Here is a 25065-nt window from a genome sequence, read left to right as displayed (position 1 = left end):
AATATTCATATTAAAGATGTGGCTAAGTGATTACCAAAAAGATGTATTATTGACTGAGGTCACGTAGATAGTCAAGGGATGAACTGGTGACATGACTCTCCTCACTAAGCCACCCTAAGTCTGAGAGAAGGTACAATAAGGCCAACTAATTACCCCCGTTAACAGAAGGAGAGAATAAGCTGGGTGAGCCATACATGGGACAATATAAAAATTGCAAGTTCCTAGCTGTCAAATATGTCAGTGAATTATCTGTGAAGACTGTCCCTAACAGGAAAGATTTAAGAGAATTAATTCATTAGGTAAACAATTTATATATTAGTGAGAGTAAACTGTTTCTGGACAGTATAGGTGATCCACGTCTTTACACGTGGATCTTTCTTCTGTTCCAATAGAATATAAGAGAAAGAAAGGCAGTGGTGGTTGTTTTAACAATGTTCTTCCTGAGTCTAACAAAAGTAAGTGGGATTTTAGTCAGTGTTACCAACTATCTATATTGTTTATGCAACGACTAGAGGACTGTAAATAGCCTACTTTTCTTCAGAATATTGTCCAGTTTCAACCTGTATCAACAGTAATCTGATAGCCTCAGACTCCAACGTTCTCTCAGGGAAGCTGGGGTGACAAATACCTACTGCTCAAGTAGACAGTAGGGAGTGTCTAGTACCACAGCCTGTCTGTATAGCACCCAGGTGTCCCCTTCTCACCCTCCAACCCATCCACCCGTAAGTAAGGCAGTTTTCTTCCTAGGATGGAGATACTGCTTGGTCAGGTTGACAGCTGCCAGCAAGAGGTGTAGGGAAGGGTCCTATGATGGCAGAAACACCTCTGCTCTATGCTGTTAAAAGACTGCCAGGGCTTTGGGGGACACACTATCATGGATCAAGATCAGAAGAAGCATGCCAGAGGCAGAAATCCTATTAATACACAATGAGGCAATGGCCCACACAAGCCATGCAACAGAAGCATTTCAGCTAAACCAAATTTTCTTTGCTAGAAAGGTATCACTACTAAAATATATGATCCTTGTATTTTTTTAAGTGCCCTGAATATATAATCATCTTCTTCTTATGCAATATAATGTGCCTGAATGTGCTAGTTAATGTCCTAGGAGATAGTTTATTTGGTTGGTTCACTGGTTTATCTCCAATGCCTATGATATAGCAGGTGCTCAATATTTGCTAAATGAATTAATAAATGAATAGAGATAAATAGAAGAAATGGTTTCATGAGTGCAGTGGGGAACTATTAAAATAATATAGCATTTTAGAAGATCACTTAGTGTTGGAGGTAGATGAGAGGATAAAAGCCAAATGGCAAGGAGACCAGTAGAAGCTACTAAAATAATTCAAGTGAGACCAGATAATAGTCTGAACTATATTAACACCTCAAAGGAGACAAAGAAGTGTGGCTGACTGTGAATGTGATTTGATGACAGATTCTATATGAAACAGTGAGGCAGGGAGAGGAATCTGGAATGATGTTTAATACAGGCAATTAAGAGGGAATATAGGAAGGAAAATGTGTTTAATTGGGGGAGGGGTATTTTAGTAAACAGGGGTTCCATTTTTCAGTTTGAGGTGCTAGATTTCAAGTTGCCAAAAGAAAGACAGATTTATATAATGGCTTGAAGCTCAGGACAGGTATTTGGGCTGGAGACAAATATATACATGAAATTATTTAGTACAAATGATAATTGAAGTGTCATGAATGGATGAGACAACCCAAGGAAAGTATATTCTGAGAGATGAGAGGAGCTCTATGATACTACCTAAAAGCACATCTGTATTTGAAAAGGTGTCTAGGGGAAAGGAATACAGATTATCCAGGGCAGAATAGTGCTATGTAAAGTGAGGGAAGGAGTGTTTCAAGGTGAGTGCCCAACAGTGTCAAAGCTCCTGGGGAGAGGAACTTAGAAGTGCTCACTGGGTTTAGGAGCAAGGAGGTTATGGTGATTTGCCCAAGGCGGAACAGAGTCCACAGCACAGTGAGGACAAGCTAACATCCTCACCTTCATCTTTTCACATTGCTTGTCCAGTTTCTCTGAGGCTTGGTTCACTCCCATGTGACCATCAGTGGTATCCATCTGTCCACCAGGTGCTCCCACTGAAGCCACCCAATCCAAGAGAGCATCGATCTTACTCCTGTTCTCTGCCAGTTCCTTTGCTGCTTTACTCTGAAAGCCAGAAGTTGTTTAGTGAGAAGGCCTTAGATGCTCAGCAGTTATAGGTTACAGGTTAAGTCAAGAAGGAAATTTTTATGAAGAAACTCTAAGACTGGCTATAATCAGTCTTTGAACCCACAAAAAAGAATGAGCATCTAAATATATTGAAAAAAGTAATTATTTAAAATAATCTCTAGATTTTGTCTCTATCTTACTGTTTTAAAAGGGGAAAGGGGGAGCAAACTCTAGGATTTAAAAGGCTTTATTTTATTAAGAAGTGACTTAGTCCTGGAACCACAGCATGGCCCCAACGTTCTGTTTCTAGGGATGAAAAGTGATACACTGGCTTGCTAGGATAAGAGATAACAGAGTCACACTCAATTACCTGGCTACTCCTCCCTAGAGGAAATACAGATCTCTCCTATCCCTTTCTCTGCCCAACAGAGCACTGAGTTCTGAAACTATTCTCTGACCTGTCAAGTATTTTAATTAACTAAAAAGGATATGCCAAGTGATATATACATGTAGTTCAGAATTCATCTTCAGCTAAGTTATTTCTCTTTTCTGTATCTCCCTGTTAGCATTAGCGTCCATGGCCAAAGGATTCTGATTCAATCTGCCAGTGCCAAGTGGGGTGCAGAAGACATTCTCATAGGTTTGTCCCAGTGTTATAATTCCCACTGAAACTACAGTGACAGCTTGGGGATGGTTTGTGGCCCACTGAAACTCCCCAGACATTTCCCCTAGTACTCTTGGATCACCAGTCTAGATTCATGTAAGAAATACGCCATTTGCATTTTTCTCACTAAATTACTAAATTCTGACATTTTCAATTAGTCAGAGTACTGAGTACACAGCCAGCCAGAATTATTATTATTTTTTTTGTGTGTGGTAATATGAACTCCCCACCAACTATTCCCGACTTAAAGTTCTTTAGGATGTTTCTTATAAAAATAAAATATTGGCTCACCAACTTGCTCCTGAAATAGCCCCTTCTCACGATTCTGTGCTCTGTGTAAGGCAGTTTCCCCTCATTACCTTTCATTTGTGTAGGTACCAAATTTTTCTTTTTGGAAAAATACCAAGTATCATAGCAGTCTGGTTACCTTTTCAGTCTCCTGCTGTAAGGCTGAGGTCACTACTTCCTCCAGCTCCTTCTGGGCCACCTGCATCTGTTGCTGGAGAGCCTGATACTGCTCCTTAGCCTGATGAAGTTTTTCCCGAAGAGCTCTCAACTCATGGGTGCTCAGCTTGGTCTGGTTCTCTTCCAGGAACCCTTCAATGTCTTTGACAACACTGGCAAATGAGGTGGCATGATTCTGGATGTTGTCCTGTAAATCCTTAACACATGAAAATAGGGATGGCAGAGGCTTTAACTTTAGCATGCCTAAGGCCTCTAATAGTATGAAGGTGGAATGGCTAGGATGACGTAGCTGTAACAGACACATGCCCCTGACTGTAATTTGTTTAAAGTTTAGGTCTAAACCAATTCAAACAGTAAATTTTAAATACTTTTTAATTAAGAAATTATATAATATTTAATTTTCTAAGCAAATTTAAATTGAAATTTTTGAGCAAATATTTAGTGAAAACAAAAAAAGGAAGCCCCATAAACATGTTGAAGAGCAGAGATTTTTATTCTGTAATGAGTTATCCTTAAAGAGATTATTCTTCTATAAGGAAGAGTTGACAACAGGATTCAAGCTGAGTCAAGGCCTTTATACTCACCTTATCCTTACTGTAGCCTATAAGAACCAGTATGATACAGGTACTGCCTAGTCTCCAGCCTCATCATCACTAATCTTCCTTTTGTTCTTTTCAGTCCAGCTGAACTAGCTTTCTTTCAAATGTGGAATATGTGGAGCTGGATCCCATTTCCACCTCAAGACAGATACACAGACCTCTGCTTGCCTACTGTCTTCCTCCTTCCACTCCTTCATGCCTTAACCCATAAATATCCTTCATGTCTCAGTTTAAGTGACACTTCTTCAAGGTAATCTTTTCTGAGATCCTTGGCTAGATTGGGTCTCTCTGTTATATGTTCCCATGTAACTTATCCTTTACAGATATCATAGTTAATAATTATTTGTAATTTTTGTGATTACCTCTAATATCTGTCTCTTTCACTAGACTGTTAGTATCATGTGAGCAGGGATATTTACCATTATGTTGCTAACACTAAATACTGTGCCTGGCACATAGCAAGCCATTATAGATATTTGTTGAAAGAATGCAAAAAAAAAAAAAAAGGAATTAATTCATACTGACCTTCAAGTCACTTTGGTTCTTCTGCAAAGCAGAAAGATCTTGCTGGGTGGCTCTACCTTGGTGACTCACCAATGCTCTTTCTGCCTGTCCTATCCAGCTACAGAGATCCTCCAGTTTCTGGTGACAAGTATTTTGTTGTTTCTGCAGGGTCTAATTAAAATGTAAAAGGGCCAAAGACTATTAATAATTCTCATTTTACAAAAACAAGATAACTCCCTGAAATATAAAACAAGGTTATAGATCAAGGATGGAAAAGTTGGTGGGAGACTTAACAGGAAAAAGCACAGAAATCATATTTAGAAGGCTCCCCTCATCTGGATAATCTGCTGATCTGGGTGTGTGGTCTGGATTACAATCAGGGGTAATTTCAAATGAGAATGTTCCCAGGTTGTGGTTTGGGAGCGCCTTTGCCTAAGGACTGCTGTTATCATCCTTAGAAATGGGGAACAGAGAGCCAAGATGCTTGAAATCCATAGATGATGATGGTGATGATAATAATAAATTACTGGTTCTGATGAATTCCTCTACCAGAATTACAGGATGTGCTACATTATTAGTCAAAATATGGAAAATTAAAGGAAATAGACTAGGATGTAAAAAATCAAGAAACTGGACAATTCATAAACTAATTGAACTTCTTAATAATTTAGCCGACTTTATAAATCAAGTGTCTCACAAATGTAGACACCCATTAAAATGGAATGATTATATATGCCAGGAACAAAGGGCTTGTCTATTTTGAGAAGGAAACTGCCCAAGATTAGCAACTGGCCCAGACCCTTAGGTGTCTACATTGATATCAAAGCGAAAAGCTAGGCCCAAGGGGAGGGAGAAAATATGTTTCTGTGCTTGATCCCTAGATCTCATCTCAGCTGCCTGACACTGAAGCACCTGATTGAGCAATTGAGCATGATGTGTTCTCCTGACCATCCTTCTAAAACCATTTTCCATCAGATTCTAACTTCTGATGGCATTTTAGTCACCTGCACTTACAAACAGGTGCCCAAACTGGCCCTCTCTCCCCCTCTTTAGGACAAATAGAAGGGCTCTGGAGGAGAACTCCTAAGAGCTCTTCAGCTGTAAAACGGGATCTTCATGGGTTAGGATGGGTGCAGACTGAATCTGAAAAAAGCAAAGCAAACAAGTTAACACACAGACATATACATGCATTCAGGGCAAATATAGAGAAGCAGAACATTTCTGACAATAACAATGTTAATAAACATTGTGAAATTAATTATGTACTCAGAGAGAATGTTCACATGCAACTGTATCACCTGCTGCAGTTCAGGGGCATATCCTGGATCTGGGCTATATCTTAAGGGGGCAGAGACCAGTGCTATTTCATTAATTGTCCATAGGCTACACCACGCTATATAAGTTCCAAAGTGAGGACATTGCAAATTTTCAGATTTGGAAAATAACCTAAAGTATTTCATTAGTATTTTATTTCATTTTCAATGTAGCTGAAACAACTAAGCAGTAATGAAAGACATATGGAATTGACTAACCTAATTTCCTTTAAACCTGACTCAAAAGCTCAATTCTACTTTGCACAATATTTAATAAAGCAGACCCTAAGATGGATTTGCTGGTGATAATGACAATTGTAATATCATCTTGCTGAATTCCAATTTATTATTAAAAGAGCAAAAAAGGCAGAAGCATCATTCTTGGTAATTTAAGGTTATGTTAACATTAATGCAATTATGTTGAGTTTTGCAAGAAGAAGGTTGCAATGGAAGGTGGTATGGTGGTTAGTTTTTTTTTCCCAAAATGTATTATTTCTGATTCTACACATGGTTTTTCAAAACCGGTAAGTACTGGGCACTATGGTGTGAAGAAAGGTGCTATAAAATCATAGTTTAAGAGATGCTAAAAAATCAGTATGATTCTGATAAAAATTTCCTTGTCAGCTGTTGAAAAGTTGTCAAGAAATTTCAGTATAATCATCTGAAAAGACCCAGAATAAAACTGATTTCAAAACCATTCTTCTCAAGAGCTTGGAGTGCCTTAAGAGCCTTAAAAGAATGCTAAGGAACAAAAAAGGGCTAGGGATGTGATTTTCATTTGAAAGGCAGGGACAATGAGACACAGTGAGGGGAGAGTCTTATTAAAAAGAAAATACTTGCACACACATACACACATAAACAACACATTCTCTCACACGCACACATAAAACCAAAAACATGGCGAGAAAAACAGCCAGAACAGCTGCCTCCTGGACCAGAACCAAGGTGGCTTGAATGAAATTTCAAAATTGGTAAACGCAGGCTCCTTCAATCATGGTAGATATATTCTAGCCAGAAAACTCCAACACAGGACATCCCAAAAGACAAACTGAGCCCAGATGCTTGGTTCAGTCTGACCTTGACCAGGGCTGCCTGCTCCGTTTGTTGAAGATGACCCTGCAAGGCATTGATCTGAGCTGCAGTCTGCTCCACAAGGTCCTGGAAAGACCTCTGCAGTCCATTCAGAAGCCTCAGCATCTGTCGGTTCTGCTGAGGGGACAAATCCTGAGCATGCTCGGAGACAAAGAACTGAATATCAAAAGCAAGAGCATCCAGCTGAGATTTCCTTTCAGCCATGGGCTGTTTCAAATCCTAAGGTAAGCAGGGAAAGGTAAAAAGAGAAAAAAAGAGAAAGAAATGAAACTTTCAATTCTCTATTGAAGCAGAAGCTATTGGTTCTAATCAAAGAATCAACATAATCAATGAGAGGTTAATATCCTGTATTTTTATAATTGACACCGATAATTTCTAGAGTCACATCACAACTGGAAGTCTCTCTCATGTCTGGTCTCTCCACACTCATAAATTACAATTAGGTTTCCTTTACTGCATATTGTTTTCCAAACACAGCAAGCTTTTGCTTATTTATGTTAACAGGATTAAACTAGAGCTAATCTCAGACATCAGTAAAAAAATTTTTTTAAAGTTGGGAAGTATAACATGAATTTCTGGTCTGAGATATATCTATCTAATTGTATTTTCTTAGGTTTAAATTTATTTGCATTTGTCCAACAGTGAGTTACTGGTATGTGAGAAGTGAGAAGATATTCAATTTATTTATGATTTATTAAATTTTTATTTTTACAGTAAACAATGTTGCTTATACATTTTAAAACTATAAATGATTACACTCAAACTTTCTTATATATAGTTATATTGCTCCCATAAAGCAGTAAAAAGTGCCTGAACACTACAATGATCTATTTTTAGATAATTAAAAGCATGTAATTTTTCCAGAAAAATTTAGTGGCCAACAGCTGTTATACTGGATGCAATAAAAACAATTAATATATCTATATCTCTATCATTATGAAATTGAGAGCAGTCAGCAATACTACAAAGCAGGCTGGGAGGGTATTGTGGGTATTTATCATCAGAACATGCTTCCTTTATCTTTCAACAGGAATTTGAAAAACTATCACTAGGAAAACAAGGCTTAGACTGTGGCTCTCTTCTCATAAAAGAATTCATATAACTTAAAACGGGGGAAAAACCAATGCATGAGACGTTATGTGTTTTTATATCTCATACTATATCACAGGAATTTTTCTCTCTTTCTTTCTCTGATATTTAATTCATTTAAACATTTTTTTCAATTACAGTTGACATACAATAGTAAATTAGTTTCAGGTGTACACCCCAGTGCTTAGACATAATATAACTTACTAAGTAATCATCTTGATAAATTTGGTAGACATCTGACACCATACATAGTTCTTAGAATATTATTGACTATATTCTCTGTGCTGTACTTTACATCCCTATAACTATTCTGTAACTACCAATTTGTTCACCTTTGCTTCTTTATACTACCCTGTCAGTGAACAGTCTGGTACTCATTCCCCGAGTGGTATCTTGGATAAAAGGGTATGAAAGAAGAAGGCAGGTCAACTCTTACAAGATAAAGAGGAATGAAGTTGTATACAAGAGCCAGACCATGGACAGACCCTTATGTCTGCTTCTCTTAAGACTGGGGAAAAGGGAGAGGATGGGACGAAAGGAGAAGACATCTCTGGTTCTGCTCTTAAAAGGGTTTAAGGAGAGGGCAGATAAACCTGTGTACTATCTAATAGTATCTTAAGTATAGCCCCCCTCAAAGGAACAATGCTGGGGGAAAAACCCTCTGGCTCATACGTATCTCAAGAGTCTGTATCTTTCTCTAATTTAAAACTATCAATTAATTTGGGGTGTAACAAGAAGAAAAGCATCTCTCCAGGTCAAGGGTTGGCAATCTATCCCTGGCCAAATCCGCCTGTTAGATTTTGCAAATCAAGTTTTATTGTAACATATCCACAACCATTCATTTATGTACTGTCTATGGCTGCTTTCATATTTCAATAGCAGAATTGAGTGGTTGCCACAGAACTGGTCCATTCGTGTATGACCTATAAGACCTAAAATATTTACTATCTAGTCCTTTACAGGAGAAGTTTTCCAAGCCATGACCTAGACCACTAACCAAAAATTCTCCTGAAATTGTTTTGTGTACATAGTATTAGATCTTGGGCAAAATAGAAAGGGACAGGTATTAGATGCTCAGTTATAGAGGCCATTTGATAATAATAATAGGCCATTCTGTAGACTCTCTCACAGAATAGCTGAAAGGAAAAATAATCATAATCTCTATAGCTCCAGGGGTCTGATAACCTAAAGAAAACTAAACATAGCAGAGTTTATTATCTCTGAAATAGAATATCAGACTGTCTAGGAAAGATAAAGTACAGATGCTGGTTTCTGTAGCAAGAAAATAAAATTGATATAACTCAAAGGACAAATAAAACCTGCTCGAGAATGGGTGCAGGGTTCACCTCATACTGCTGGAGACGCTGAGTCAGGCTGTCAGCATCCGATTTGCTGTTATGTTCCTTGCTAGTCAGAGTAAGATTGGTATTGCCAACCCAAGCTCTCAGATCTTGAAGTTTGCCTTCTAGCTCTTCATGCTGATTTAACACTCTAGTCTAAAAAATAAATGGCAAATTAGATTATAAAAATCTCCAAACCTGCTCAGACTTTGTCAGCCTTTGTGAATAAAAACAAGAAACTACCTTTTTTACTTCCATGGTATCCTGGAGGTGGAGTAGTCTGGAACTCCAGGTGTCACTCACAGAGTTGAGGGACTTTTGAAGATTCTTGGCATCTTTCTCTAGAGCTTTCAACAGTTGAGTAGGAACTTCCTGAGGCTGGCTGATGATAATCTGGTTCACACACTCCAATTCCTGACTCACCAAGGTGGACAGATCCTTTAGCTCCTCGTCTAATACCTTAGGGGATAAAGTGGAGTTATCTCCAAAATCAAGTCATTAGGACTCTTGGTATGTAGGAACCAGCTGTGAATACACTGTTCTCTCACTGCATGCCTACACAGGCTTCAGGGCTTCTAAAATTTTTTATATATATATTCATTTGTTTATTTGGTTCTCATAATCATTAATCCTTGAGGTAGGCTGAATAGATATTCTAATTCTGGATTTATAGAGATGTCTCAGCACATAAATGTAAAATCTTTTGGTCTGAGGTTACCCAGATAGGAGGCAACAGAACCAGGACTTGGATTCAGGTTTTCTGACTCAGCACAGTGTTCCTTCCACTGCAATTTGCTGCCTCCCTAAGAGTATCATTATGCCTTATATAATGTTATGCAAAATAAATCAGTCAAAAGGACAACTCCCACTCCAAATTCCATGGGGTCAAAACCAAAGAACATAAAAATATCCCATGCCAGGCTTCCCATTCAACTAGTCTACAATATTCTGATCTTCAGTAGAGAGTCAGAAATGTCATGGAGATCTAGGTAGTTTTTATGAGCATCATCCTAACTTCCCCGTCAGCAATGCTACCCAAGGTCATACTTTGGATATTTAGAGAACTGGTAAACCTCTACAACCTCTGCCCTCATTGTGACTCGAATCCTGTGGTGACTCTTAACCTCCAGTTTCAGTGAAAGCTCCTCTTCCTCTCAAGGCTGTCTAGTTCTGTCTCCTCTACCTTCCAAGTTCTCTTTTCTACCTCAGTTTTCTCCTCACCACCCCAAACTGACTCAAAACATTCCTCTTTCAGTCCATCTCCTCTAGCTACTGCCCCACCTTCTTCCTTGCCTGCACTAACAAGCTTCTGGCAAGAATGGTCTACATTAATTGTCCCCACCTTCCGACCTCCCATTTACTCTCACTGCAACCTAGTTTATGGCCTACCAAACCACTCCACTGAAAATGTTATCAAAGCCACAGTGACTTTCAGGTGCTAATTCCCCTTCTAGTACTCACTGTACTCGGTCTCTCCATTGTCATTAACACTGCAGACTATTGCTCCCTTGAGTCCCTTCTGCTGTGGTTTTGTGAGACCAGTATTTCCTGGTGTTCTTCAGAGATCTCCAGTTACATCTTTTCAATCTAGTTTTTTGTCCTTTACATGGTGGTGTTTTGAACATGTTTTTCTTCCATTACAGTCTCTATTTCCCCCAAGCTGGAGGGCCCAGAGGAAGCCAGTTCTCTGGGAACCTACCTTGGCCTGACACAGCAGATCCTGTAGCTCTGCCAGGCTACGCTCCGCAGGTTGAATCTGTTTGGTCCTCATTTCAATGTCTCGTAATAAAGATAGATAGGATACCAGCTTCTCATCATATTCTAGACAGAGTCGTCGGTTAAATACATTCTGTGGAGCCAAAAGACAACTCACTCAGACCTAACATTTTCCTTTAAGCCTGTTTTTTTTAAGGCAAGCTGTAGCTTACTGATAGATAAATTGAAATTTTTACTACACTTAGGGTGGGCTGAAATAACACATGTTATTTTATCTATGTCCTCTCAAATCAACAGACAAAAAAAAGTGATTTTATTAACTTCCTCAGGGAGGAGAAGCTCATAATTATCTATCTATAAGCATCCTTTTAGCAAAATTTCCTAAACCTATTTTAACTTTAGGTAGCATCACCCCAATATTTCAAATTAGCTCCAGTGTTAGTTTCTATGTTAAAATCTTTGCAAATTTCAGAAAACAGTAAGTTATTGCCTAATTTTCCAACAACTGTGTTAAAAACAGATAATGGTAAAATATACTATACTTAGTTCACTAATGCCCTGAAATGTACATATGCGTACAATTATATACATATGTAAACTCAGTATCCAGTCAAGAGTTCTAGTATTAAACCAGTTTTATCTTTTAAAAACAACAACAACAACATAAAAAAACTATACAGACACAGCACACCACTGGGAAACTTACTTTAGTTGCTCTGGAGGGCTCTGTGTTTAAAGCCTCACTCCCCTCCCTCCTGGGTGCAGTCAGGAAGGGAGTCTGTTCACTGCCAGGGCTTTCTCTGAGCTTTTCTTGGAGTGTCTTCTCGTCCATCTTCATTGCAGGGCATATGAGGGGCACTGTCTTTTCCTCACTGGTGTCTGGAATAGTGGGACTAATGGTGGCATCCTGCTGCCCTATACTGTCTTTTTGAGATACATCTTTGAACAATTTCTCTGGAAGAAGGGGCACTAAGACTTTGGGAACTCCCTGAGTCACTTCACTTTCAAAGGACCCTGCCTCTGCACCTGTAACTATAGGGTGTGACATTTCTAGAAATTTCTCTCCAGTCATTTCCTGTGTTGGTACCATTTTAGATTCAAGAATTCCACGAAGTTCACTATCACTTTTGCTGTCCTGATGATGAAGGTCTTTTCTGAATTCTTTTGGGTCTACTCTAGAAACTATAATTTCTTCCAATTTAAGAATTTTTGTTGAATCAAAGGGTACTTCTTGGTATAATTTTTCTTTATATTCATTAGGTGAGCAAATCAAATCTTCGGTTTCCTTAGTCTTAGAGGTAACACAGGAATCTTCTGAGTAGTTGGTCTCTTGTCTGATGGTTCCTTGGAAAGCCTTGTCCATTTTGGAAATTTGGGATATGTCTGCAACTTGGGCTTTTCCAGCTGATTCTTGGTAGTGCAATTCTTTAGGTTTTGGGGTCATAGAAGAGAATGGTTCACTCCGAACCCCACTTGCAATTTCTTGAGATAAATCTTCTGGTTTTAAAGTCAAGCAGACGCTTAAATTTTTGACTTCTTCATTGACTTGATTAGGGTTGAAAAATGTTGAAGCATCTTGATTTCTTATGGAAATCCCTTTGGGTATCATCGGGGAAGAAGAGTCTTCAGCTTTACATTGAACAGAAAATCCCAGTTCTCCATCATCTTCTTTTCTTTTTTCAGTTATGATAATTCCCACTGGATGACTCTTTATACTAAAGTCATGGTCATCTCCAATGGCAGATTCTTGGTTCAAATTTTCTTCTGAAAGAACTAATGATTTGCATGCTTTGACACTGTCTTTTATAATTATCTCCTTCTTCTCTCTCTTCCTTTTCTCCCAGGTATTAATTGGTTTCTGCATAATCTGCTCACTCAACAATTTGCCTGAAGTTTCATGATTTGTTTCTTGTGCTTCTGAAATAATTTCTCTTTGGTTTTCCCTTATTTCCTTATGAGCGAAACCTGACACAGACTGTTTCATATGAGAAATAATTTCTATTTGTGATGCTATTTTTTCCTGCTCTTCATTCATACTTTCTCCCATGTTGTTACCAGCCACCTCTGAGTGAGGGCATGTAACTGAACCTTGGCCCGATGATTTGCCTTTACAATCACTAGGAATTATGATACTGACAGACTCATTAGCATTGGGAGAAGCTCTCCTCTTATTTTGATCCTTGCACTCCAATTCTTTTAATGAAATTCCCCTGCTCTTTTTTGCCTGCTCCCCATCAGAAACACTCCTTTTAACCCTTTCTTGTGCAGACTGACTTCCAGTTTGAAATAATTTCTCACTTTCTTCTTTACCACAACTCATTTCAGCGGTCTGATTAGAAGTAATTAACATCTCCTTTTTTGGAAGTTCTTCCTTTAATTCACATACTTCAATACCTAATTGCTTTTCAATCTGAGCCCTGTGAGCACTGGACTCTAAAGTATCTATCTGGATCAAAGTTGCCAGTTCAGGGCTGATAAATCTTTTCTCAATAGCTTCCGTTAATGTCACTCTTTGATCATTAAATATATCAATGATTCCTCCATTTAGTACCTGATGAGATGCAATAATTCTGACCATGTTTTCATCCACCAATTTCTGTTCTAAAGCTGATCCTAATGTCAGTCTTTGTCCCGTGGCAGTATCTATGATTCCCCCAGTATTTGCCTGAGATTCCAGAACCTTCAGTGTAGATGCAATGTCTACTTTTCCCAGCTGGGTTGCTTGAGACAGTGTAAGTACTTTGTCACTCACTCCATCTTTAATACCCGAGAAGGGAATTACTTCTAGATATCTCTGTCCAGATTCAATATCAATCTTACATTTCTTTACTAATTCTGAATATGGAACAATTCTGTAATTCTCAGGATCTACAATCCCATGCATCATTCCTGAAGACAATATTGTTTTATTAGTTAACAGCCCTTCTTTTTTAGCTTCTGCCAAGGTCAATCTCTGGACAGAAACGAGATCCACAAAGCTTCCAGTCAAGGCCTGAATTTCTTGAATTTCTCTTTTCAAGTCTGGGGTAACAAGATCTAATTTTATGGCTTCATGGAGGGAAATAGTTTCCTTGGTTTCAGGATGAAAAAACTGATGGAGGCTTAAGTTCTCAACTTTTTTGAGTTGCTTGGCTAAATCTTCATCAATGATGCCATGTTTAAAGGCATTATCAACAGAAAGTCTCATTCCAGACATATGGTGAATGATACCTCCATCCACCACCTGCTTGATCAACAACTGAATGGCCTCTTCTCTCTCCAAAAGTCCTTGGTCAATGGACTGCACAACTGTTAGAGGGGCCTTGCTATCAGGGTCCATAATTCCAGTTGTTTCCATTTGTAAGCTAATTAATCTCTCCCTAACTGTTTTTTCAGCATCTCTGCCTTTGGAAGCTTTCTCCAGATTTATAAGCTCTGTCTGGTCGGCACTGTCCACCAAGCCAAGATTTAAGGCCAAAGTCACTGAAACCTTTTTGCCTCGTTTCAGGTCAACAATTCCACCAGTCACCACCTGCCCCTCCAATATTCTGGTGGCTGTTTGTGTGTCAAGGAGTCCAACTGCAACTGCTTCCTTCACTGAGCAGAGTGTATGTGTACGGGGGTCTAAGACACCACTAATAGCTTTGTCTGCCATGAGGACATTATGTAATAATTTCTCATCCATCAGACCTTCATTGATGACTTCCTCAGTTGTCAAAGATTCACAAGTCTGAGAGTCAAAGAAGCCCCGGAACATGTTCAACTTTCCCATAAGTTTCACAGCAGTGTGACTGGGCACAATGCCTCTGGCTATTGCCTCATTCAATAAGAGCTGTTGACCTGTTTGTTCATGAAAGATACCACCATCTAGTAATTGTGTAGATAATATATTTAAGGTAGCTTCTTCAAGCAAGTCTGAAGAATGAATGCATGACATGGAAGTTTCACTACCATGATCCACCTCATATGTTTTTCCTAACATCATACCACCACTCACAATGTTTTGTTCTTCTGGACTTGGTTTATGAACACCTTCACCCAAAAATGTTTCACTTAAGACTTTCTTTTTGTCCAGAGAATGAATATTCATGTCATTTTCAGACTTGAGTTCCAATTCTAAATCTAGAGTTTTCTTTACCTCAAATTGTGACTTTTTGCTTTGGGGTTTTAGGAGAGGTCTTCTAGTTTCACCTGGAGTATGTTTGATTTCAAGTGTGTTTGCTTGTTCTTTCTGACATATAATGGAAGTCTTTCTGGGAGTCTGCCATTCTTCCTTTGGTGTTTCAACAGAAAAAGGAGCTTTGTCTACCACCAAGGTCACGACTGCTTCCTCAGAGGGTACTGTAAGGAGGAATCCTCTGCTGACATTTTCTCTGTTAGACATTTCTGTTAGAGCTTCCTTTTCGGTACCTAATAACTGCCTTTTAACCTCTGACTTAACTTGACCTGTGACCTTCAAAGTGTCAACATTTGGATTTCTCACTTTTTGTTCCACTACAAACAGGTCTTTTTCCGGGTTCTCTATAGCGGAACCTTCTGTCACCACAGTAGTCTTTTTGCCTTCTGCTTCGCTGTGATTTGTCTGATCAGGATATTCTTTGTTCTCAGAAGAAGAGTAGAACTCATGTGGTCTCACAGTCAGCCTATCACAGAAAGTTTCTGTGATTTTCACATTCACCGATTCTTGTAATTCTTCGGGAGTTTCTAGTCTCTGATGCCCAATTCCAAATACTTCTAGAGGACTTGGCTGATATTCACCTTTTGCTGTTAGTGTTTCTATCAGCTCATTGTCTAGCAGGAGCAGTCTCTGTCCGTTCCGCACATTAACATAGCTGTGAGTCATCAGCTGGAACAACAGCTTCTCGCTGTGGCTTGCTGTGCCCTCCGCTGGGCTCTTGCTGCAGGACAGATCTGATGCTCCAGGGTGAATGTTTACTCTGCTCTGTTCTGAAGAATCTGCTAATCGCATGTGGGGCATCACATCAGGTATGCAAATTGACTGTAAGTTACCAGCAAGATCTTTATCCAACATACCATTTTCTATTGCTTTCTTCCAGGACCAAATCTCTGTGGTTGCTGGTAGAAACAGAGCTTTAATATGCTGTCGTCCACTAAGGATTTTATGAGCTAGCTCAGTAGACACAATACCTTGTTCCAAGGCATCTGTAATTGGGAGGATCTCTCCAGATTCAGGCCATAGCAACCCCATGAATGACCAAAGGGACTCCAGAATCACAAGGGCAATCTTAGCAGCTACTACATCATTGCTCACTGCTTCATCTATCGTCAACCTATGGCCAGTGACAGTGTCTATGATGCCACCTGTCTGAAGCTGCCTTATGAGAATAGCACAGGCCATATCTTGGTCAATCAAATTATGTCTTACAGCTTCTTCTACTGTAAGTCTGTGTCCTGTTCTTGGATCTACTATGCCGCCAGCAAAAAGCTGAGCTTCCAGCAGCCGCACAGTAACCTGCCTATCTATTAGGCCTTCCTGAACTGCACGGAAGATGCTAACCTTCCGGCCTGATTTCAAGCTCAACATGCCCCCTGCCAATTGCTTGACAGGCAACAATTTCAACCCTGATTCTTGGTGGACAATACATCTCTGCATCAGATCCAGCAAACTGATCTTCTCAGCTGTGTTGGGATCTATCAAATTCTTGGATAATCTTAGGTGAGACTCTAATTCTGAGTGAAGTCGTTCAGAAATGAGGCCCTGGTGAAAAGCCTCCTCTAGGTTAACAGAGTCCTCATTAAGGAGGACAGTGAAACCTCCAGTTGCCAGGTGAGCTTCTAAGATTTTCAGTCCAACTCTCTCACTGATAATGTTCTTCTCAATTGCTTCCACTACAGAAAGAGGGCCTTTGCTCTCAGTAAGCCTGCTCACTAAGGACAGAGTATCCTGTAGCTCTTGGAGCTGCTGATATAGCTGGTGACTAATGAGGTTTCTGGCTAGGCCCTCCTCCAAAGAGAGCTTTTCACTGGTCTCAGGGGCAATGAGGCCAGACATGATAACCTGGGATTCCAGGAGCACAAGGCCTGTGTCATGGTCAATGAGGCCCTTTTGCATGGCTCTGAAGATGGGAAATATCTCCACTGTGCCTAGGTCAATCACCCCAGCAACTGCTCTGCAACCCTGAAAAAAAAAAATGAAAAAGAAAACTAAATCAGAGAAGCACAAGTATTGAAAGGAGTCATTCAAACAACTATACTATAGGGTAGGGCAAAGGTAGGTTAATAGTTGTTATTATTTTCCATGAGAACAACTGTAAACCAACTTTTGGTTCCACCCTGCATATCAAATTCTGACCACAAGAAAAACCCAGCCTGGGAACAGCCCCAAAATGTAAGAAATATCCTGAAGCCTGGTAGTGTTAATTCTAAAAAAGAATTTTTATAAACTGCAAGACATTTAACATGGCCAGAAGTTCACAGATTACTTGAAGAATGACGGCATTAAGCATATCTGAATGACAAGCTCTACAAAGTTGCAAGCAGTGACAGGGAGAGGACAGCTATTTCTAAGACTAATTCACCATAAAGGTTCTTAAAACACATACCAGTTCTCAAAAATGAGAATTCAACCCCCATATAACAACTTCTCAGTGTTGAAACCCATGCAGAAGACTTTTGAAGTAGTACTTCCCTGCTAACCAGTTCAGCAGGACCAGTCCACAGGATAGAAGAGAGATTTAAGCTTCCTGATAGCCACACAACAGCCGTGTATCGCAGTAAAGAATCCTGTGTATATTTCTCGGGCAGCTGTTTAGCAATCGGGGCAGTCATACTCTTGGTGGTAAATGCTAACACTTGCCGAGGCATTGGCTCTGAGTTAAATTAGCTCTAGGAATTGGAATTAGCAAGTGAAGGAAAGAACAGACTGGGGATCTTTGCCTCTGGAATCACTTGTAACTTTTTTTCTAGTCCAGGGTAGAATGGATAAGTACAGTGGAGTCATATCTTACACAGGAGTTAGTCGCTAAGGGAGTAAATAAGGCAAACTTTATATATCGTCTAATTTACCTTTACTAAAAGAGCCTAAAATCCTTGCCTTTTATCACAAAATGGTGGTATTCAGAAATTAAATCTTTCAAGTGTTTTACCACTTACAACACTTCATTACTTTTATTACTCTCCAACTTTCTAGTTCTTCTTGTTCACATTCATTATCTTCATCTCTAGGTGATTTTATCTGTCCTTCTTTGGTCAATATTATTGGGTTTGCCAAAAAGTTTGTTTGTTTTTTTCCCATACAATGGCTCTAGTAGCATGTAGTTGTTTTTAACTTCACTCAAAGCAATTTTGCTAAAATTGTATGGTGACAGCAGTCATATCAGCATGCATTTTTAAAAGACTTATTAAAATTGGTGAATTTTTATGTAGCTATTTTAATTTTGAAGATGGAAGAAAATAAGCAACATTTCTGGCATATTATGCTTTATTATTCCAAGAAAAGCAAAATATAACTGAAAAACAAAAAGAGATTTGTGTAGTGTATGGAGAAGGTGCTGTGACTGATCAAACATGTCAAAAGTGTTTTGTGAGGTTTCGTGCTGGAGATTTCTCACTGGACGATGCTCCATGGTTGAGAGTGCAGTAGTTGAAGTTGATAGCAATGAAATCGTGACATTAATTTAGAAAATCAAAGTTATTCCACATGGGAGAGAGCCGACATACTCAAAATATCCAAATTAATAAAGTTATTGGTGAAAATGAAAAATGTGTCTTTTATTTTATGGAAAAAACTACACGAACTTTTTGGCCAACCCAAGAATTTCCGATCCTTATTTAACTCTTTTAACTTATCCATAGAGGATCTTGTTGAAGCAACTGCCAAGCACTTGCCTGACTCCTAAATAATGCATTTTATTTCTGTCTAAGTGAGAGAAGCACCATAGGAGCAGATACAATACTTTGTCCATTTAGTGTCTAGGAACAACAACACACCAGCAGTTCAATAAACATTTCGTGAATAAATAATTGACAAATAGTAAAAAAAATCCTTAAAATCATTAACCTATTTCTCCCCAGATTTTAAAAACATTTACTGAAGAGTTCAAGCTTGATTTATGGGGCACTGTAAGAGATGCAGAATGGATAGCAACTAAGGGAACAGATTTGGTTCACTTCTCCATCTTGCTGTATTTGTTCAAATAATAAACTGACAAATTCCCCATACTATCTGAAATATTATGTTATTCCCCATTCCCCCTTTGTTTCCTGACCCAGAATGTAGCGTTTAACTTGTAGAAGGTAAGTGAATGTTATGAGAATCTATTAGGTATCTGTTCTATAGAGATTGAAGGAAAAATTGCAGAGCCATAGGACTCTTCTAAGATATATGAAAAGCTCATTTGATAAAATCCATATAAAGACTACTCAGAAGCAGACAATATGACAGGGGAAAAGTCTTTTGTGAACTTCTAATTTCTTCTGTGAGATTCACAGAATCTCAGAATATCGATACTGAAGAAAGGCCTGGAATCCAGCCAAAGAGAAAAGACTACCCACTGTTCCTTCCAACCCCCTCATAACTAAAGGATAGGCAGTAGCACTGAGCTGGGAAATAATCCAGAGAAATCCATTTCAGTCCCACCAAACATGGGCATTCTGACGTAAACAAGCAGAAACAGACACAGGGAGAGGAGAAAAGAAAACATAAAAGACTTCTACTTACCAGAGTTGCAGGGCACGCCTTGCAGATAAGAGATAGAGCCTTATGGAACAGCTCAGCCGTATCGCACACACAGTGTAAGCTTGGTGTTAGCGTCCAGCATGCGACTGTATTTTTTGTTTGTTTTTTTGCAAAAAAAGAACCCCAAACAGGTCGTCCTCCTTTCCCTTTGTGCATTTGTGCTTAAACTCCAAAGGGTTAGTGAAACTTATAAGCAAGGATGTCAGTTAATCAGAACAATACTTCACATGAAACACACAAACGGTAACAGGGACACATCATGCTCAATGTAGTGGTGCTCAGCAGCTTGTCTTTTTACCCCCACCCCTTTTAAAACCTTTCAAAATGAGAACTGGATGTTCTCAGCAAGCAATTGTTAAAATTTTTCACATACACTCTTATATGGTGAAGCAACAAGCCATTAAAAGTGGGCTACCTTAAAGAATGCTAAAACAGCACACTCTTTTTGAAAATCTACTCTCAAATAAATAATAGCTGGTTCTGTCTCATGGTCTTTACAACTCTAGCTCCAGCTGCACAAATTTCATATCCAAGGACCAGAGTCGAAGCATATTTGTCTGAATATCATTTTGAGCATCATCTAGACCAAATCTGGTTACCACATGAGCTTCAATTTTGACCTGCCCCACATAAGTTGGCCATTGCTTCACAACATAGGAAATAAGCAGGCAAACACACATATATATCCCAGAGACACATGTATATAATATGGTGAGTTTACATATACACAAGTATCCAGGAAGAACTCAGAACAACCAGCAGGAACTTAACAACTTTCCTATGGTCCAGGAAATGAACATGAGTGGGAACTGGTAAAGATGTCACATGATGAGATGACTATGGGTAAGGGGAACCAGCGTCTCAGTCAGTGCAGCCAATCCACCACTTTGCTTTGCAAATAAACATTTCTCATTTATTTAGTGGATATGAAAACAAGTATGAGGGGAAGAGTTTCATGGTCTTCCCAATATTCCCAATACTGAACTCTTGGCTATCAACTTATGAGTGACAATGCCACAAAGGAGTAATCTTATTGCTCTGTGATTACATATAAAATTTATGTTGTCCTTGACTGCATTATGCCACAAAATGGCAGACTACAAGAATGATGAACGAGGTCTAAAAGGTTAGCCATAAATGCCTCCTAGTGTTTTGACTGACCAACACATCATGGAACCCCTGTAAAGAAACACAAGACAAATGACTGCTATGGTGAGGTTAAAAAATTAAGTCACATTGGTCATGGAAAGCTAATGATCTTGACTTTCAATCAGCAAAGCTGCTTTCATACCACTCAAAAGGTACCCTCCTGGAGAATAAAACTAAAAGTACCTTTTGTTCGGTCTCCTGAGCCAACTGGTTCTGAAGTTGGTGAAGCTGGTTTGCTGAACCATCACATAGGTCATGGTAAGCCTTATTCAGGGCATTCAATTGCTCAGAAATCTGTTCCTTCTCTCTTTCTGAGAGCCTGGAATATAAAGCATCAAAAATCTTTTAGAGAAAAACCTTTCTCCAAATTCTCCTCTGCTGCTTCACAATCATGACTTCTTGTCATTGGTAACTATACTCATTGAACATTTTGGCTTCTAACTCACAGTTTTCATGTTCATCGCAAATCAAGTCATGATTCTTGGTGATGTCAATGCTCATGTAACCAATTGTCATTAACACCCTAGGCTTGTAGTCCCGCAATCTTCTCAAGCCAAATGGCTTCAACTCCACTTCAGACCCACCCAGACAGGGCAAATTTGGACCCTGGTATCATCTAAAATTATTCCACTTCTGAAATTTTAAACTGTAGGAGTCTACGACCTGATTATAACTCCTAATTATAACCCTACCTTTCCAGTTTTCTTTCTTTATTCTTACACCTCTTTTAAAAATTATTTTAAACAAAGAGAAGGATACAACAAATTCTCATTTACCAATTACCCAACTATTCAGTTTTGCCAAATTTTAGTGTGTTACCAGATTTGCTTTAGATCCTTTTCTTAGAAGACATTACAGATATAAAGTCCAATGTGTATGTCACCAACCCCATTACTTTCCCTTTCTCCCCAGAGGCAATCACTGTCTTGCAGAAGGTAAAGTTTAGAAGTCCTTTTCTCATGCTATATTATGTCTTGAGAATGAATCCTGTGATTTATATTATAACTATCCACCTATTTACTGAGAGTATCCAAGTCCTCCTTGACTCCACCATTTTCTCTTAATCTATCAGTCTTCTCTATTACATCCAATTTCTTCTCTTTAGAGTCCAGACCGCAGAGTCCATCATTTCAATCAGTTTCTTACTATTATCCTTATATTCTCACTAATCTCATGAACTCCACTCCTAGATCAATCAAACCACTGGACTTCTCTCTCCCACGTGCAAGACTGCTAAGAATAACCAGTGTGGGAGAAATCCCAAAACCATGGAGAAGAGATTGTACTGGGTTCTAACCTCAGCTGGACATCAATGCTTTCTGACATTCCTCATGGAGGCTCTCAAGTCAGTTCTTCCTTCTCTCCTCTCAACACCACTATAACTTTCAGCCAACAACCTCTCTACCTATTTAAAATAGAAAATACAGACCACTGGGCACTAATTCTCTCACTTTCTGGCTTTATTCCTGGTATATTAACCTCTATACACACCTTTCTTAATCCTCTTTTTCTCAGACCTCAGACAAAAACCCGTCTCTACTCCTATTTCAGGTGTACTTCCCAGCCACTGAAGAATTTTAACCTCTCTGACATCCTCCGGAACCCCTCTCCTATTGCTTCAATCTCTCCCTTAAGGTCCTTGAGACACAGTCCATAAACACAGGTTAAGTTCCTCTGATCTTTTAAGACAACAAATCTTTTTCTTGATCATATATTCTACTCTAATTATTTCTACTTTATTAGTTCTTTCCTTTCGCACGGCCAAGCTTCTTGAAAGACTGTCTAATTTCATTATCATTACCTTCCTCACTTCATGGGGTTCGCCATCATACCAAATCTGACATTATCTCCTATCTTTTCACCAGAGTCACCAAAAACTTCCAGCTTGCCAAGTTAACAGACACCTCTCAGTCTTAACTTTTCTTGACTTCTGACCACTCCCATCTTTTTGGAATTCTGTTCTCTCTTGGGTTCTGAGGTAGCACTTACTTTTCTAAGGCTTCCTTTATAGAAGAAGAAGCATTGAGAAGCCTCTGAGGCCTTGTAAGCTAATTCACTCTTACGGTTTCTACTATACTAATGATCAAACCTCCAGAACTTTAAAGTTCTCTCATTAATTCTAAATTTACACATGCAGCTGTTCACTGAATAACTTTAGTGGAACTATATAAGGCATAAATTGTGTTAGGTATTTCCATTCTGATGGCCTGGGGGGGTCTTCACATTCATACTGTCTAAAATTAAAGGTGCTTGCTTCTCTCTCAATCCATACCTTCTCCTGTAATATCTTTCTTGGTTATATGGTGGCATCACCATATACCCAGTGGCCTAAGCCAGATACCAGAGAGTTATATTGGATAACTTTTGTTCGTCACCAAACCCTTTAAGTTCATCATCCTTAATATCTTTAGAATCTTTGTCCCCTCTCCCTCTCTTATCATTTCTTGCCTATATTATCAGAACAACCTCTTTGGTCACTCAGGTCCCTACTCTTGCCCCATGTCAATCCATTCTCTATCAAACAGAAACCTTTATCTTCAAAATCCAATCATGTTTATGATCCCTCCTCATAGCCAATGAGGTAAAATGCAAACTCCTCAGCATGAACTACAAAGCTCTTCACCATTGGATTCTTGCTGCCCTGAATTCTTATCATGACCCTAAGTTTTACCCAGGTAGATCTGGCCCCCCAGATGTGGCATCACCTCTCATTTAATACTTACTTATGACCATGCTTGGCCAAGAAGATTTGTGAAGTTTTAATGGCCTCGGAGACTTGTTCCCTCTTGGTTGTCAGCTCCTCTGCCAGAACCTATTTAGTAGAAATAAAGACAAAAGTTTCAGAACCTAAAAGAATTGAAGAATCATGAATTATCTGAAATAACTTTTTTAAAAACCAAGGCAAAAACTTAGCTTAGGTCAGACTATTATTCCCAATGAGCTACATACAGCTGATCAAAAAGAGAGAAATAAAAATAAGATGACTTCTTAAGTTTCTTTAAGCCCTGTAAGTTAACATTTACTGAGATAACAATAATTTCTGGGTGGCCTATATGTGACTTGTATTATACCATCTAATGCATTATCATATATTATTATATCCAAGAAGAGCCAGGTGGACCTTCTCCTTACCTGCTGTTCTAAAATAGCTTTTTCAATGTCTGTCAACTCTTTGGTCTGGGGTGAGGTAGCTTTGCTTTGTGTATTACTTGCTAGGGTAGACACCCAGCCCAAAAGTTCTTTAACCTTCTCCATATGTTCTTGTTTTTCCTCTTCTACTACTTTCTAGAACAGGAAATAGAAAAATCAGTATACTGGTCAGTCTTATTCGACTAGCCTGACTTCAGATTTCCTAAAACAGAGACATGAAAATTACCTAAATCAGTAAGCAGCTAAAGTAACCCAAAGTAAATATAATTTACCCAGCCTACAGCACTGCTCACAGGTGCCTCCCTATAGGATACTAACAGACAAGTTTATTATATCTAGGTTAACACCCTTCTAAAGCAGCACATTGTTTTACATATGATAGGTACTCAATAATTATTTACTAATTTTTAAAAAACACAGCTTACTTATTTTCATAATTCTTATATTTACAGGTAAAGAGAATAAAGTCTACAAAGATAAATGAGATAGGTATTGATATAAAGAAAGTCTTTTACTAACTTACACAGGCAAAAGCTGGTATGAATAAATGTTTCCAAAAGCATTTTACAAAAGTAGTTGAATATGTGGAAACTTATTTTGCAAAGACACAAAATATTTTTATAATTATAAAAGATTATATACTTACTACAAAAAATTCAAATAATCTGAACTATATAATGTATACTCCTTAATATAATTTTCCCAGTAATTTTGTATATACACTTTGAAAGTTGTTTGTGTGCTCATATTGTGTCTTTGTGGTATGCATAGTATTGTTTCTACTGAAACCATAATTATACATAGTATTCTAACTTGCTTTCCCCCCCCAACAATATATTATAAATATATTTCTGTGTCAGGTGATTTAAATATATTTCATTATTTTTAATTGCTTTAGCGAATTTCATTGTATAGAATTTGAATGTTTTCAATATTTCCCTTTAACAAATCATGCTTTTTTAAGGGTCTTTGTTCATATCCTTCCTTCATACTTAAAATATTTCCATAATAAAGATACTTGAAAGTAGGAATGTTGGAAATAATACAGTAGATCCTCATAATTATTCGCAGATTCCATATTTGTGAATTTACTCACATTTATTTGTAACCCTCAAATCAATATTTGTGCAT

General features: G+C 38.5%; 1 protein-coding gene across 1 annotated transcript in view; it reads right to left on the bottom strand.

Annotated features, from left to right (window-relative positions):
- The window catches only part of MACF1 (microtubule actin crosslinking factor 1), a 311616-nt gene that overhangs the window by 99866 nt on the left and 186685 nt on the right, over positions 1–25065 (bottom strand). The window contains exons 34-44 of the mRNA XM_090269163.1: positions 23917–24069; positions 23508–23596; positions 20968–21103; positions 11665–17076; positions 10942–11091; positions 9486–9701; positions 9249–9398; positions 6799–7032; positions 4430–4579; positions 3268–3501; positions 2009–2173 (exon numbers count right to left, since the gene is read on the bottom strand). Coding sequence (XP_090125289.1) covers positions 2009–2173; positions 3268–3501; positions 4430–4579; positions 6799–7032; positions 9249–9398; positions 9486–9701; positions 10942–11091; positions 11665–17076; positions 20968–21103; positions 23508–23596; positions 23917–24069 — 7089 coding nt within the window. The remainder of the gene's footprint in view (positions 1–2008; positions 2174–3267; positions 3502–4429; positions 4580–6798; positions 7033–9248; positions 9399–9485; positions 9702–10941; positions 11092–11664; positions 17077–20967; positions 21104–23507; positions 23597–23916; positions 24070–25065) is intronic.

The sequence above is a fragment of the Furipterus horrens genome, unplaced genomic scaffold, assembly GCF_987537825.1.
Source record: "Furipterus horrens unplaced genomic scaffold, mFurHor1.1.pri manual_scaffold_3, whole genome shotgun sequence".
Lineage (NCBI taxonomy): Eukaryota > Metazoa > Chordata > Mammalia > Chiroptera > Furipteridae > Furipterus > Furipterus horrens.
Note: the sequence above shows the minus strand (reverse complement) of the source record. Positions and strands in the feature narration are given on the sequence as shown.